General features: G+C 39.8%; 4 protein-coding genes and 1 non-coding gene across 7 annotated transcripts; 3 read left to right on the forward strand and 2 right to left on the reverse strand.

Annotated features, from left to right (window-relative positions):
• The first annotated feature begins 134 nt into the window (after positions 1-134).
• On the forward strand, positions 135-6749 carry LOC110767617 (protein FAR1-RELATED SEQUENCE 5-like). 3 transcript variants are annotated; one of them, XM_021971199.2, is made up of 7 exons: positions 135-375; positions 459-618; positions 1076-3485; positions 3652-3804; positions 3884-3939; positions 4053-4153; positions 4376-4602. In XM_021971199.2, the coding sequence occupies exons 3-7, from the start codon at positions 1080-1082 to the stop codon at positions 4435-4437; spliced, it is 2778 nt and encodes a 925-aa protein (XP_021826891.2). In that variant the 5' UTR covers positions 135-375; positions 459-618; positions 1076-1079; the 3' UTR covers positions 4438-4602. The 3 variants fall into 3 exon arrangements, with proteins under 3 accessions (XP_021826891.2, XP_088104879.1, XP_021826893.2); XM_088248753.1 differs by lacking the exon at positions 4376-4602 and adding an exon at positions 6611-6749 and having other exon boundaries at positions 136-375; positions 3884-3943; XM_021971201.2 differs by lacking the exon at positions 4376-4602 and having other exon boundaries at positions 136-375; positions 3884-3943; positions 4053-4314.
• On the forward strand, positions 4797-8374 carry LOC110767618 (protein IQ-DOMAIN 23-like). The gene is made up of 4 exons (XM_021971202.2): positions 4797-5324; positions 6611-6811; positions 7059-7136; positions 7387-8374. Exons 1-4 carry the CDS (start codon positions 4947-4949, stop codon positions 8140-8142), a joined length of 1413 nt encoding a protein of 470 aa, XP_021826894.2. The 5' UTR covers positions 4797-4946; the 3' UTR covers positions 8143-8374.
• A 901-nt stretch (positions 8375-9275) lies between these two features.
• LOC110767779 (Bifunctional inhibitor/lipid-transfer protein/seed storage 2S albumin superfamily protein) lies at positions 9276-9650 on the reverse strand. The gene has a single exon (XM_021971426.2). The coding sequence runs from the start codon at positions 9624-9626 to the stop codon at positions 9276-9278; it is 351 nt and encodes a 116-aa protein (XP_021827118.2). The 5' UTR covers positions 9627-9650.
• A 285-nt stretch (positions 9651-9935) lies between these two features.
• TRNAV-AAC (transfer RNA valine (anticodon AAC)) lies at positions 9936-10009 on the forward strand. The gene has a single exon. It is a non-coding gene; the product is annotated as a tRNA-Val (tRNA).
• A 115-nt stretch (positions 10010-10124) lies between these two features.
• LOC110767581 (RHOMBOID-like protein 2) lies at positions 10125-12972 on the reverse strand. Its single transcript, XM_021971164.2, has 5 exons — positions 12392-12972; positions 11367-11530; positions 10984-11147; positions 10541-10791; positions 10125-10440 (listed from the first exon to the last, which is right to left on the reverse strand). The coding sequence occupies exons 1-5, from the start codon at positions 12676-12678 to the stop codon at positions 10326-10328; spliced, it is 981 nt and encodes a 326-aa protein (XP_021826856.2). The 5' UTR covers positions 12679-12972; the 3' UTR covers positions 10125-10325.

Raw genomic sequence — 12972 nt, forward strand, 5'->3', positions numbered from 1 at the left:
ACAACACAATATGTAAAGATAAACTATTAATGGGGCAGGGCATATGAACTTCACAATCGGCCTGCCCCACTAAAGCATGGTCTTTTTGTTTTTGTTAGCTTCATTAAAGCATGTTCTTAAATAAAAAAAACCTGCAAGTTCACAATAGATGGGCATTGGACTCGACTATTGCTTTTTTTATTTATTTATCAAAGACTCAATAATTCTCTCTTTGTTCTTGTACAAAAAAAAAAAGGCTCCTTCTTTGTTCCTCAGGAACAGAAAGAAGCAGCTTCATGAAATCTCACCGAATTGCATAGTTCGTCTTAAAATTCGAAATTGGAATCGGAGAATTAGGGCTACTGCTTCAAGCTTCAGGCTGAAACTGGACTTCGGGTAAGTAGATTTGGTACTGACCTTCAGCTACATCTCTAAGAGCAATTTGGACTTTGAATTTCTAAACCCTTAGTCTCTTACAGATGTGATATCGGGGCAGCGTGGATTGGGCATTGGACATTCGGATGGGCCACTGTCAAAATCTGAGCTTGTTGCTCCTTCGATATGTAAATGCTATTTCTGTGAACTGAAGGCAATTGGGTGTGGTCAGTTGAAGTTCACCAGAAAGAACTATTGTACAAGGTAATATTTCAATTTATCCAATGTAGTTTTACTCTCATGAAGTCCCCTGTTTTAAAGAAATTTAACGACTTTCTTCATGCATTATCCGGAGAACTAAGTATGAATACTTTCTGAAGTATAATTATCCAAGTGGAGAAATGGAGAAATAATTTGAACCAATTTGATACTTCTGGAGGCAGCTCAATTTTTCATGGTCAAAGTTTACATTTTTGTATCTGCTTGATTTGCTTGTCTTACAAACAAAATTATGCAGTAAGGCTAAAGCCATACCAGAGGCAATATATCATTGTGAAAAGGGACCAATCCAATCCATATTTAGTTGTCAGGAAAGAAAGAGGTTAATCAACTATATTTGCCAGTTTCTGTTGGACATAGAGTAAATTAATATTTTTCTTCTTTTTACTTTTATTTTTTTTGTTTTTGCAATGTTCAATGTTTAATCCATGTAACAATGCAGGCCCATGGAAAGGGAGGATGATGATTTTGGTAGTCTTCATGAGGATAGCATGGATGTTGGACTTCAAGCAACAAATAGGTTGGACTTGAATGTAGAGCAGGACTCCCGCAGCCCAAAAGTTGTCTATGTCAACGGCACTCAGTCTAATCCTCCCTCCATAGGCGCAGACAGTAAAGATTCAGTCTTAGAAGTTGGTACAGAGTTCGAGTCTGATGAACATGCCTACAAGTCTTACAATAAATATGCCAGGTTGGTGGGTTTTAATGTTAGGAAAGACTGGGTAAATAGGAGTAAGGTACATGGTCAGGTGGTTTCTAGGAAGTTCACTTGTTCTAAAGAGGGGTATCGGCGGAAAGACAAAAGGGATGTTAATGTAAAGAAACATCGAAAGGAAACAAGAACTGGTTGCTTGGCGCATATGATCATCACCCGTCAACCTGATGGTAAATATCGGGTTACACAATTTGAAGAACAACACAATCATGGCAATGTAAATTCAAGTATTCCTCAAGCATTACCAGAACAACACAATCATGACAATGTAATTCTAAGTATTGCTCAAGCATTACCACTACAAAGAGAATGCACTGTTCCTGAAGCTGCTGATGCTGACTCGGTAAACGAGTTAGGATCATTGTCAAAATCGGCACTGGACTCGATGAATAGAGGGTTTAGGGTAAGGGAATCTGTTGATAGTTTTGCCTTAGATTTTGAAAATTATCTTCAATCTGAAAGGACTCGAGATATGAAGGAAGGAGAGGTGGGACGTTTGCTGCATTACTTTCAAAGGCAGCACTTTGAAAACCCATCGTTCTTTTACGCAATACAGGTTGATACTGATGATAAAGTGAGTAACATACTTTGGGCTGATGATAATATGGTGTCAGATTATGACCATTTTGGGGATGTGGTTTGTCTAGACACGCTTTGCAGAGCAGACAAGAATTGCCTGCCATTTGTACAGTTTGTAGGAGTAAATAATCATAAACAGGCAGTTATCTTTTCTGCCGCACTGTTGTATGATGACACTGTTCAATCTTATAAGTGGCTATTTCAGACTTTTTTGGAGTCGATGTCTGGGAAGAAACCAAAGGCCATTCATACTGATCAAGATGCCGCAATTGTTGAGGCAAGCAATTCAGTTTTACCTGAAACAGACCATCGGATATGCACATGGCAAATGTGTGAGAATGCTCTCAAGCACCTTAACCACATGGTAAAAGATACCGAATCTTTTGCCAATGATTTCAAGAGCTGTATATATGACCAAAAAGATGAGGATGGGTTTGTGTATGCTTGGGGGAATATGCTGGATAATTATGGTCTTCAGCAGAATGACTGGTTAAAATGGATGTTTAGGGAACGAGAGAAATGGGCTGTGGTATACGGGAGGAATACTTTTTTTGTTGACAGAAAAGGCTCACATCTGGTTGAAAGTTTGTTTCATGATTTGAGAAATTACCTGTACTCTGACCTTGATGTGCTTGATTTTGTTAAGTATTTCAAAAGGGTGGTAGATGAGCAACGTTACAAAGAAACAGAAGCCAATGATGAAATGAACCGCTGCATGCCAAGACTAATGGGGAATGTGATTTTACTAAAGCATGCAAGTGATGTTTACACTCCAAGGGCATTTGAAGTATTCCAGCGAGGATATGAGAAGTGTTTGAATATTGTTGTTAACCAATGCAGTGAGAATGGGCCATTGTTTGAGTACAAAACCAACATATTTGGTAAAAGTAGAGAACACACCGTTACGTTCAACTCTTCTGATGACACAGTTATTTGCAGCTGTAAGAAATTTGACTCTGTTGGGTTTCTATGTAGCCATGCTCTTAAAGTACTTGATCACATGAATATAAAGGTTGTCCCTTCCAAATATATCTTGAAGAGATGGACAAAAGATGCAAGGTTAGGGAGTGCAAGAGAGAGTGATGTGTCCTCCATCAGGGATAACCCTAAGCTTGTTGTGGCAAGCCGTTACAAAAATATGTGTGGCCGAATTATTATGTTATCAGCCAAGGCTTCTGAATCCGAGGAAGCATTTCAATTTGCTGTTGGACAACTTGATGAAGTGATGGAAGGTGTGGAGAAAATCTTGACATTAAAACCTCAGGATGCTCAAGCTTTCACCTCAAGTAGCACCGCAAATGCTTCTGATAGTGAACGTGCAGTGATTTTTCGAGATGGAAATGCAATTGAAGATCAGGATGACAATATAGTAAAAGGAGCAAAGGAAAAAGAGACGGCCGTTTTTGACAATGGTCAATTAACAAATGTGAATGGTGAATTATCTAGTACAAAAAGAATTCTGAATGTAGATACATCCCTACAAAACACTGATTCCTGCATTTCAAGTCCGTCATTGTATGTTTCACCAGAAGGGACAACAGCAAATCCCATTATGCAGGTGAGTCCTGGCTTGCATGTTATTGCAATTATGGCATTGTAGAGATGCCATGACATGCAACTGTCGTGTTTGCTTTGCTTTGCTCTGATATTAAATATGTAAAGTTTTGATTCTTTCTGTTCTTTTCTTTGTGGCCGGTTTTGATCGTTCCATGTTCATAACACAGGGTTTATACAATTTTGAAGCGAATCAGGTGGATCAGTGTTTGTACCAACAAGATAATCTGGTGATGGAAGAGCAAACCAATCCTAACATGTATCAACCACTCGACTTCTTTTCTAACCAACATGATTCACCTGGCCATTCTCAACTACTGCAGGTAGATCTTGTACACACTCAGCTGTTCATCTTATTCTGAGCTATTGTTGTATGTGAGTTGTATACTCATTGACATGCAGGAACCTCTGATCAATGGCACATACCAAGAGGCCGTATCAAGCACCCCTGAATTGAGGCAGGTAATTAGAAGTAAAAGTCAAAGACTTGAATAAATTGATTCGTAAGTTTGTTGTTTAAATCATAACAAGTATATGGATGGTAATTATTTTGCTTCATGGTTTCCTGTAGGCAATGGATCTCGATGTCCAACATGCACATTCATCTTCATTCTTGCTTTTGGATCGTGGATAGAGAACTTCTGACAGTCCATTTCTTGTGCTCAAGTAAAGGTGAACGACCATTGAAAGTCTCTCTCTCTCTCTCAAAGAATGTATGTTAAATGTATACTGTACAGTCTCAAAAGCCTATTGTTTTTTATTTTGAAATGCAATACTGGAGTGTGAAGAGGCACTCTTGATGTCATATAAAAATGCATTTGATATCTGCACCACCTGGTCAACTCCCATTTTTACAACACAAAATGAAGTTTATAACTTGAACTTGATATACAGAAAACCCAAGTTGTATATATGAACTTGGCAGGGCTTCAATGGAGGCAACCTTTGGTCCTTGAAGAAGAAGCTGGAAAAGCATCCATATGCTCAGGGACCTCAAAAGTCAAGACAACCTTGCTCCATATTGTAACAAATGGAAGAGAACCACAACCACTGTAGGTTGCTGCGCTTGATCTGTTGATCCAAGATAAACCTAACATTGTCAATTGCTAACCACAGTAAATTCTACAATTACAATTATAGCTGTGACCACCCCTCCCGAACAAGGAATATGGGAAAGCATTTCAATGCGCGGGTCCTACTCGTCAACCACACAACTGTGCGACAAAGCTCATCTTTGTCTCTTTAAAATTAAAAATTCCCCAAACTTAAACTCACTCACTACATAATAAATCTTACTTTCATCTCTATCACTCACTCACTTGTCACCACAACAAACACACACTCGCTGGCACTGCCTGCCTAGTGCCTTCTCTCTCTCTCTCTCTCTCTCTCTCCCACAAAGTCCCCAACTTTGTTTTCTGTCTGTTTCTTCTACTTAGAACGGCCCATTCCCCAGCAATGAGACATGGGCTTTTTCCGGCGACTCTTCGGCCCTAAAAGACCCAAAAACACCACTTCGCCGACGGCCAACCACAACAAGAAGGAAAATAGGACTACTTCTGCCTCTAACAAACAAAAGCTCAGCACCGCCTCCACATCATCATCTGCTCAAGAATGGGTAGGATTGGACGCCAACAAGCACGCCATAGCTGTAGCCGCTGCTACGGCTGCTGTAGCTGAGGCCGCTCTCGCGGCGGCTCATGCGGCGGCCGAGGTCGTTCGCCTCACTAATGGCGCTGGACCCGGCACTTCCGAGCACGTTAGCTTACCCGTGGCGGCGTCGGCTAGCGTCAGCCGCCATCTGGCTGCCGTAAAGATACAGTCTGCTTTCCGGAGATACCTGGTTAGCGGTTTGTTTTGAATTGTTTGCCGTTTCTGCCCCTGGATTTTAGCTGAAATTACGTTTCGTGATGCTTTGTTAATTGGTTCGGAAGTACAAAAAAGTTTCGAACTTTAAAGCATGATTATGTTTGGTTTCACTTTTTATTTTAAAATTTTGAATTTCTTTCCCTATAAAATTCTGTTTGCTCGCAAATTACAAGGAAGGGGGAAATTAAATTAATTTGGGATTTCAAATTCTACCTTCCTCTTCTTCTCTTTCTCTGTCGAAAAAGTTTCTCGGGAAACAAACATGGGCTTAAAAAGAAAGGCTGTATTTGAAGCTTCATAAAAAGTACTGTTCATAAACATAGTTTTTCACAAAATAAAACAAGGAATTAAAAATAAAAATTAGAAGACCGCCGACACTGGTGCCAGTTGATGTGTCAACTTGCTGAGTCAGTGTCAGCGTCTGGGAGAAGCGATTCTCTGTGTTATCAACAGCATGTTTACTGTACTTTGACAACCAGTGGTTTCGTACGTGTATTCCGTACTTGACGACTTCCGGAGGCTTCTTCCTTCGTATACCTCTTACATAGAGGTTATTTTCGTATTTTCGGTACCCATAGACTCGAATTTGTATGATGACGTGGGTGCAACTAATTTGGTAGAAATTTGACCTCTGTGTCTCTGACTACAAGCAAGCACAACCCACTGGTTTCCAGCTTGGCTGTTGGGGCCTGTTGCCTCTCTTGGTGATATGATTGGGTTCTACTTGCAAGAAAACTGCTCCTGCTCTCTTACTTTCTTTCTTTGCTTTCCCTTTTTCACTTCCAAGTTCAAATTCAAATTCAAATTAGTGCAGCTTGTTTTGTGGTTGGTTGTCTATAATGAGTAGTTGTTCTGTTTGAGCTGTGATTGTCTTTGGCAGTCTTTGATTAATTAAATAACTGGATGAAATGGCAATTGGGATGCTGTTCAATTAATTTTTGACTTTATTTTATGCCGGAAACGAGTTTTTATATCCTTGTTCTTTCTTTTATTTGTTTATTCAGTAGGGATGACTGTGTGAGTGAGATCATGATTTCATCCACAAGCCTCTCCCTTTTCTAAAAGTTTTGTGCCAGTCTGTTCCCTCTAATTTTAAATTCCTGGGCTCTGGTTGCATTTCACAAGAAATATTGTCATAGTTAAGAAAACTGTAATTGTTATGCACACTTGTTTCATCCATTTGATTTGTACTGAATTATGTTGGTTAGTATTCTGAGATGTCGATGACCTGATTCTCTAAACTTTGGCGAACCATGACAGGCAAGGAGGGCCTTAAGGGCACTTAAAGCACTGGTGAAGCTTCAAGCTTTGGTGAGAGGCCACATAGTGAGAAAACAATCGGCAGACATGCTCAGGCGTATGCAGACACTGGTCCGAGTACAAGCCCGAGCACGTGCAAGTCGAACACTCATGTCAGACTCACTACATTCTAGCAGAAAATCCTCCCTATCTCACCACCCTGTAAGCAGACCTTTCCTTTTAAATCAAGCTTACTAGTTTCCATTTTCTAGTCAAATACGAGGGGTAAAAACACACTCTGTGCCAGGTTGGGTTTGTATGCCATACTCTTAGTATTGATAATTCTCAACTTTTTACCTGGTTAGCTAAATTTTCTCGGGACAAATTTGTTTTACTATTTACTTTGTTGAGTCCAACTTTGCTTACTTTTACATAATTGGTATTCATTTTCTATGATGTCTACTTGCAGCTCCCAGAAAGTCCTGAAAAAATTGGATACCAACCCCGTGCTTGTAGCAGCAAATTTGATGGACCCTCAATACTGAAGGTATTTACTTCAATGGCTGTGTAGATATTTGATTAACCACTCCTACTGCATATGATGCTTTACTTGTGGATGATATTCTGTAGCAAGTTTGAAACCGGGTCACAAATTATTTTTAATGGAAGCTAGAGAATGTTACTGTCAAAATTTGATCCCAAGACATTGTTGAACCTGTTTTCTGGAATACTGATCTTTATTTTATTCATAAAAAGCAATGGATATTAATGAAATTCCTCTGTTCCATCAAACTCAGAGATGCGGTTCAAATTCAAACGTAAGGGATGTCGTAAATCTAGACAGAAGACGGCTGGCGTCAGGTTGGTTAGACCGGTGGATGGAAGAAAGTGCGCGGAACAATAGCCGAGATGCTTCACTGATATATGAGCAAGCAGATGACGTAAAGGGTGACAAGATACTTGAAGTAGATACTTGGAAGCCTCACTTGGGCTCCCAACGTAAACCCCAAACCTTTCAAACAGCACATCATGTTCTGACTTCAGATCGTTACAACCCAACCTTCACGACATTTGAATCTCCATCAAAACATTCGATGAAAGAACACAACCCGATTCCAAACCAAGCCTCTATGGACGTCTTATCACTGAGCTCTCTGAAATATGCTATAGCAACAGATGAAGCAGCTTTTAGGAATGCTGAGAACAGCCCACAAGCATTTTCTGCCTCCTCTAGACCTGGAAGTAGTGGTAGAAGAGGTCATCACTTCACGCCAGCAAGGAGTGAATGCTCGTGGGGTTTCTTTAATGGGTATGCAGGTTACCCCAACTACATGGCTAACACGGAATCATCCCGAGCTAAGGTCAGGTCACAGAGTGCCCCAAGGCAAAGGCTTGAGTTTGAGAAATATGGTTTGACCAAAAAGTCGGTTCAGGAGTTTTGGGATGCAGGAACTTGTTCAGATACTAGTTTGGCTCAAGATTCCGACTGCCGGAATAAATCAATTTTTAGCTCTAGCCGCTTGAACAGACTTGGGAGTACCAGTCCACGGTGATGTTCCATGTTCTATGTATTTATTTGTGTGTATGGCAGGCGATGTTTTGAGTTTTAATTACTTGACCCTGAATCCTTGATGTACAAAGCTGTTCTTAGGAAATCAAAGTTTGGCACCATGGGTGTCAAAAGATGAACATAGTTTCAAAGTGTGAGTGGCCCCTTCATGGATTCAAACTCAGTAAAAATGTAATTTCGATTGTGCTTTGTTTACGTATCAAACTTTGGTTCTAGTATTCTTTGTACATTTTTTATGAGTCGCTAGAGTTAGCAATTGCAATCACATCCCACCGAGTCATTTTCAACAACATTCTTTTTCCAATTCTCATTCACGGGATAAGATCTTTTCACTTAATTGGCGGTGGCTTTTGTGGATTTGGACAAAACCACGAGAAGGCACTTTTGATACACACATTTACCACCAAAATCAAATCAACTGCTAACTGCATGCATTGGATCCCAACCACGGTCATTATTGAAATTGGTTGTGAAATTTTGGATTATGTAGCAAAGCCTCTCTTTTTGGGTCATCATGTACCCAATTTTGGCTGCTAGCACTTTTACATGGCAAGCAAAAGCATTAAAACTTTTTGATGCAGTAATCAAATCTTTATAGGGCAACTTTAAATGACCTAAAGTTGGATGGCTGTAATCATTTCAGTTAGCAATCATGTTACCATATTTGAATTATTAACCATTTTACCTTAAAAGCAACAATTTAACTAGCTAGCTAAGTGTCGTCTAACATAATAATTTCCATAATTTGTACAATCAGATCATCAATTATTAGATTTTCTTCAACCCAAAACTCGAACCTCCCTCTGCCGTGCAGCTGAACACATGAGATTGTTTATTTCTTCTTCCATTTCGCTAATTTTCTGGAACCTACTCATATTAAAGTTGCATACCCAAACTCATAGGATTCTGCAGCATCACAAACCAAAACCGTAAACATTGGTCAGAAAAAGACAGTGAGGCTGTAATGAGGGTTTATAGTGAGGGGATTCTTAACAACCATTCCATCAACAAATTCCTCGACGTTGGACGGTTGGATTGAACCCCTCAACATAACCTCATCATTGTATAAGCTCCCCGGAAGAGGGAATAAAAATAAAAATAAAAAGCCAAAGAAACTTACAAGTTGCAATCAGTGTTAGGATCGATGTTGAAGCCCAAAGAAACTTGACAAAAGTCGGGTAGGGTAGCAATCGCATAAACATTTGGGTTGTATGTGGAAATGAGGCCCAATAAGCATCTACATGCAAATCTCCGATTCTCAATTGTGTCAGCAATAACCTTGAGATTGGCCATGGCATTGCAACATGGAGACCCCGGGAAAGGGTCTGGTGAGCCATACGTGATGAAGGTGTAGCAAGTGGAGACCAGTGCCGTCACGGCGGAGCATTCTATGGTGCTAGACACCAATGTCGACGTCGATAACAACGCCATTATTGTTACTCCGATCATCAACTTCCGGCTTCCCATTTCGCAAAATTACATCAACTTACACCTTACTAGTTGTAACTTGTTCTGGTTTACCCAACAGCAACACCTATTTTTTATAGTGATGGTATAGTTGGGTTGGTGTAAAATAAATAACGTGTGGTCTTCTTCATGAAGGTTGAATGACCCATACAACTGTTGACCCAAAAAAAAATTGAAGTCAGACAACTAAACTGAACCCGTATCCACTATCTAGTTAGAAGAAATAAGGCCTGCTGCTTGAATGGGCTAACCCAGACCTAGTTTATTTTGTTTGTATAAATTGGTACTGAGGAACAACATTGTCAACTTGGTTTCGTGGTGTAGTTGGTTATCACGTCAGTCTAACACACTGAAGGTCTCCGGTTCGAGCCCGGGCGAAGCCATTCATTTCAATTCTTTTTGGCACTTTGCATAAATTTCTTTTTCCCTATTTCTTATTGGGTTTACAAGCAAGATAACGATTTAGTACTGAACTCAACATTGACAAAACCAATCGAATGAAGAATGATTGCAATTACATATAGCAACATATCAAACATGCAAAAATTTGAGCATTCCAAAACCCAGTAACAATACAGCAATTGCCTATACAGTAACAGGTAGAGCAAACCAGTTTGTAAAACAACTAAACATTAACGTAGTAGAAAAAGAACATATCCCTTCTATTTTTTTTTAAATTTGAAGTGTCTGCTTTGAGTGTTAATTTTCTTCACAATGCCATCTAGATGTAGGGACACAGCTGAGGTAGTGACACCAACGACAATGGTCATTCCCATTCTCTCCGCGGAAGAGCATCACCAATGCAACTGTAAACCTGCATATGATCAAAATAACAAGCTCTTAAAATAACTGCAACCAGTTTGATTTGAATAGAAACAAACAACCACTCAGAACGATTAGGGTAAATAACTTGCCCAACAATCAGCAGAACAAGAGAAAGAAGCCATAGCATATATTGGTAAGCCTTGTATTTGGACTTGACATTGACACGAGCAGGAATATTTGGTTGCTCCAACCACCCAAACCGAGGACGGGGCATCAAGACAAAGCCGATGAGGAAACCAGTAAGAAACCCACCAATGTGGGCAAAATTATCAACATGTGGCAAAATTCCAATGCCAAGGTTAATGGCAATAATGACCAAAAGGGTGAGGAGGGCTGCAACCTATGGAGGCAATCAAATCAAGAGTGAATTAGTAAACATTATTTATTCAATACTGGGGGCAGTATCTTCTTGCTGCTAAGATTGAAATGTATAGCCTCATAACAGATAGCAAACAGCAGCAAATATTTAATCTGGTTCTACCATAATGGTTAACAGCATCAGCATTTTTCTTTTCTTGAAAGCATTGCTTACCTTATTGGTATAAATAGTCCAATTGGTAATTAGTTCTGAAAGCATTGCTCCAAGAAGCCCAAAAAGAGCACCAGAGGCACCAACAGAGATGTTCTTTCGAATGAAAAGGGACGAAAGTATGCTCCCTCCAAATCCAGACAACATGTATATAATTCCAACTCGCACTGCCAATTGTAACAACTCTTGAGTCTACTTGGATATAATGAGATTCTCTCTCCCAAACACACATTTAAAACTAAGATTATGTGTGATGCTTAGTAACCAAAATCAAATAATAATTAATAAGATCAGATTGTACACACAAAAGGTACAAGAATATATATTCATAGTCAAAGTAATACACTGAGCTCCAGCATCATTTAGAAACAGGAAGAGAAACATACCAAAACCAAATTGCTGTTCTATACGAATGCCAATGAACACCAGGCTCAGCATGTTAGCAACCAGGTGGATTGCGCCAGCATGCAACCAAATACAAGTGAAAAGCCTCCATCCCTGATGCTTATGCACAACTTTGGCCCAATCTAAAGCACCCATCTTCTCTAATCTTCAAAATCATGACAAGGTTATGCATTGTTCAAATTGCAATAGGTTTCGAAAGAGGGGGAGGATAAAAAAACACAAACAGTAAGAGAAAGGGCAATCTGTCATAATAAGGTGGGTCAATGAAAAAGACCCACTTTCAGCGTAGTTTAAGTATTTGTTGCAAAAACATTTAAACATGTTACAAGAATAAGAAAGCCCGAGACTTTGGATGTTTGAAAGCTTTTCCGTTAGCTTGCACAAGCACTATGTTTAGTATCCAGTGGCTATTCTTTTGAGACAAAAAAGCTTTCAGCTCATACAGTTTGCTAGAACTTGTTACGACCCTTCAAGGATTGTACTTGTTTTCTTAGGGGATTCTCAGCATTGATACTATCTCAAGATGCAATCTGCCTAAGAGAACCCACCAAACAAAAGCAACCTAAGAGCTTCCTCTTCTTATATGCAGAGTAACCGGAATTCGTAGTGTCTCAGAAACTCAATCTCAATCATAATTATCAGGATATGCAATCAAACACAAGCTCTAGCTATAAAGGAACTAAATTTGCACTAATCTAATACCATTAATATATCCTTGTTATCAAAATTAGACATTCAATGGATCCTAGTTTCACTATCAAGCTAATGCAGTAACTACAATTCAAATCATTTTCTAAGTGAAACAAAGAAGTAAGAATTCGAAGGCTGAAAGTAGCAATAAAGTAATCAAATCACAAGTGCCCAGAAAACTTAACCACCAACATATATCAAGTGCTTCAAAACGAGCAACACCAAGAATTTAAGCACCAAAACGGAAACACCAACAAAACAAAAAACCGAAAATTGGGAAACGGGTATGAGAGAAAACCAAAGATTTTTCAATTACGTGGAAGAAGAAGGGCCGAAGAGAGGGTTCTCCTTCAAAGGTTGAAACGAGAACCTCCCAAGAAACCTTGCCTCGCACTTGCCCTCAATCCGAGAATTGTGCTTTGGACAATTGTTCACAAACATGACCACAAGGAACACACCAACGTTAGCCACAACGACCATGGGGACCAACCAAGAAATCCATTGGGCCTCTGAGTCCTCTATCACATAAGAAGACGACGAGTAGCTCTGACTTGCTCTGTCTTTCACTCCTCTGTTTTCCACATCTTCAACTTCACCAGGCATTTTGTTCCTTCTTTGTTTTGTATGTTTATGGTGCTCTCTCTCTATAGGAATTGGGTTTGTGGCAGAGCAGATCCTGTGCAATTGTTCAGATGGAGTTGGTGGAAAGGTTTAATGGAATGGAGAGTGGCACAAACTAACTGCCACAGTCCCCATCATGGTGTTACATAAGTTAAGTCTTAGTTTTGAACCAATGGTTCTCTTCCACGTCAACAGGCGCGTGCCATGTCACGTGAGTTTCTATGTGGCCAATTGGCAAGGGTGGTGTCGTGGCTTGGAATGATTGGGTAATGTGGT

Source organism: Prunus avium, chromosome 2, assembly GCF_965620075.1.
Source record: "Prunus avium chromosome 2, drPruAviu1.hap1.1, whole genome shotgun sequence".
NCBI classification, from domain to species: domain Eukaryota; kingdom Viridiplantae; phylum Streptophyta; class Magnoliopsida; order Rosales; family Rosaceae; genus Prunus; species Prunus avium.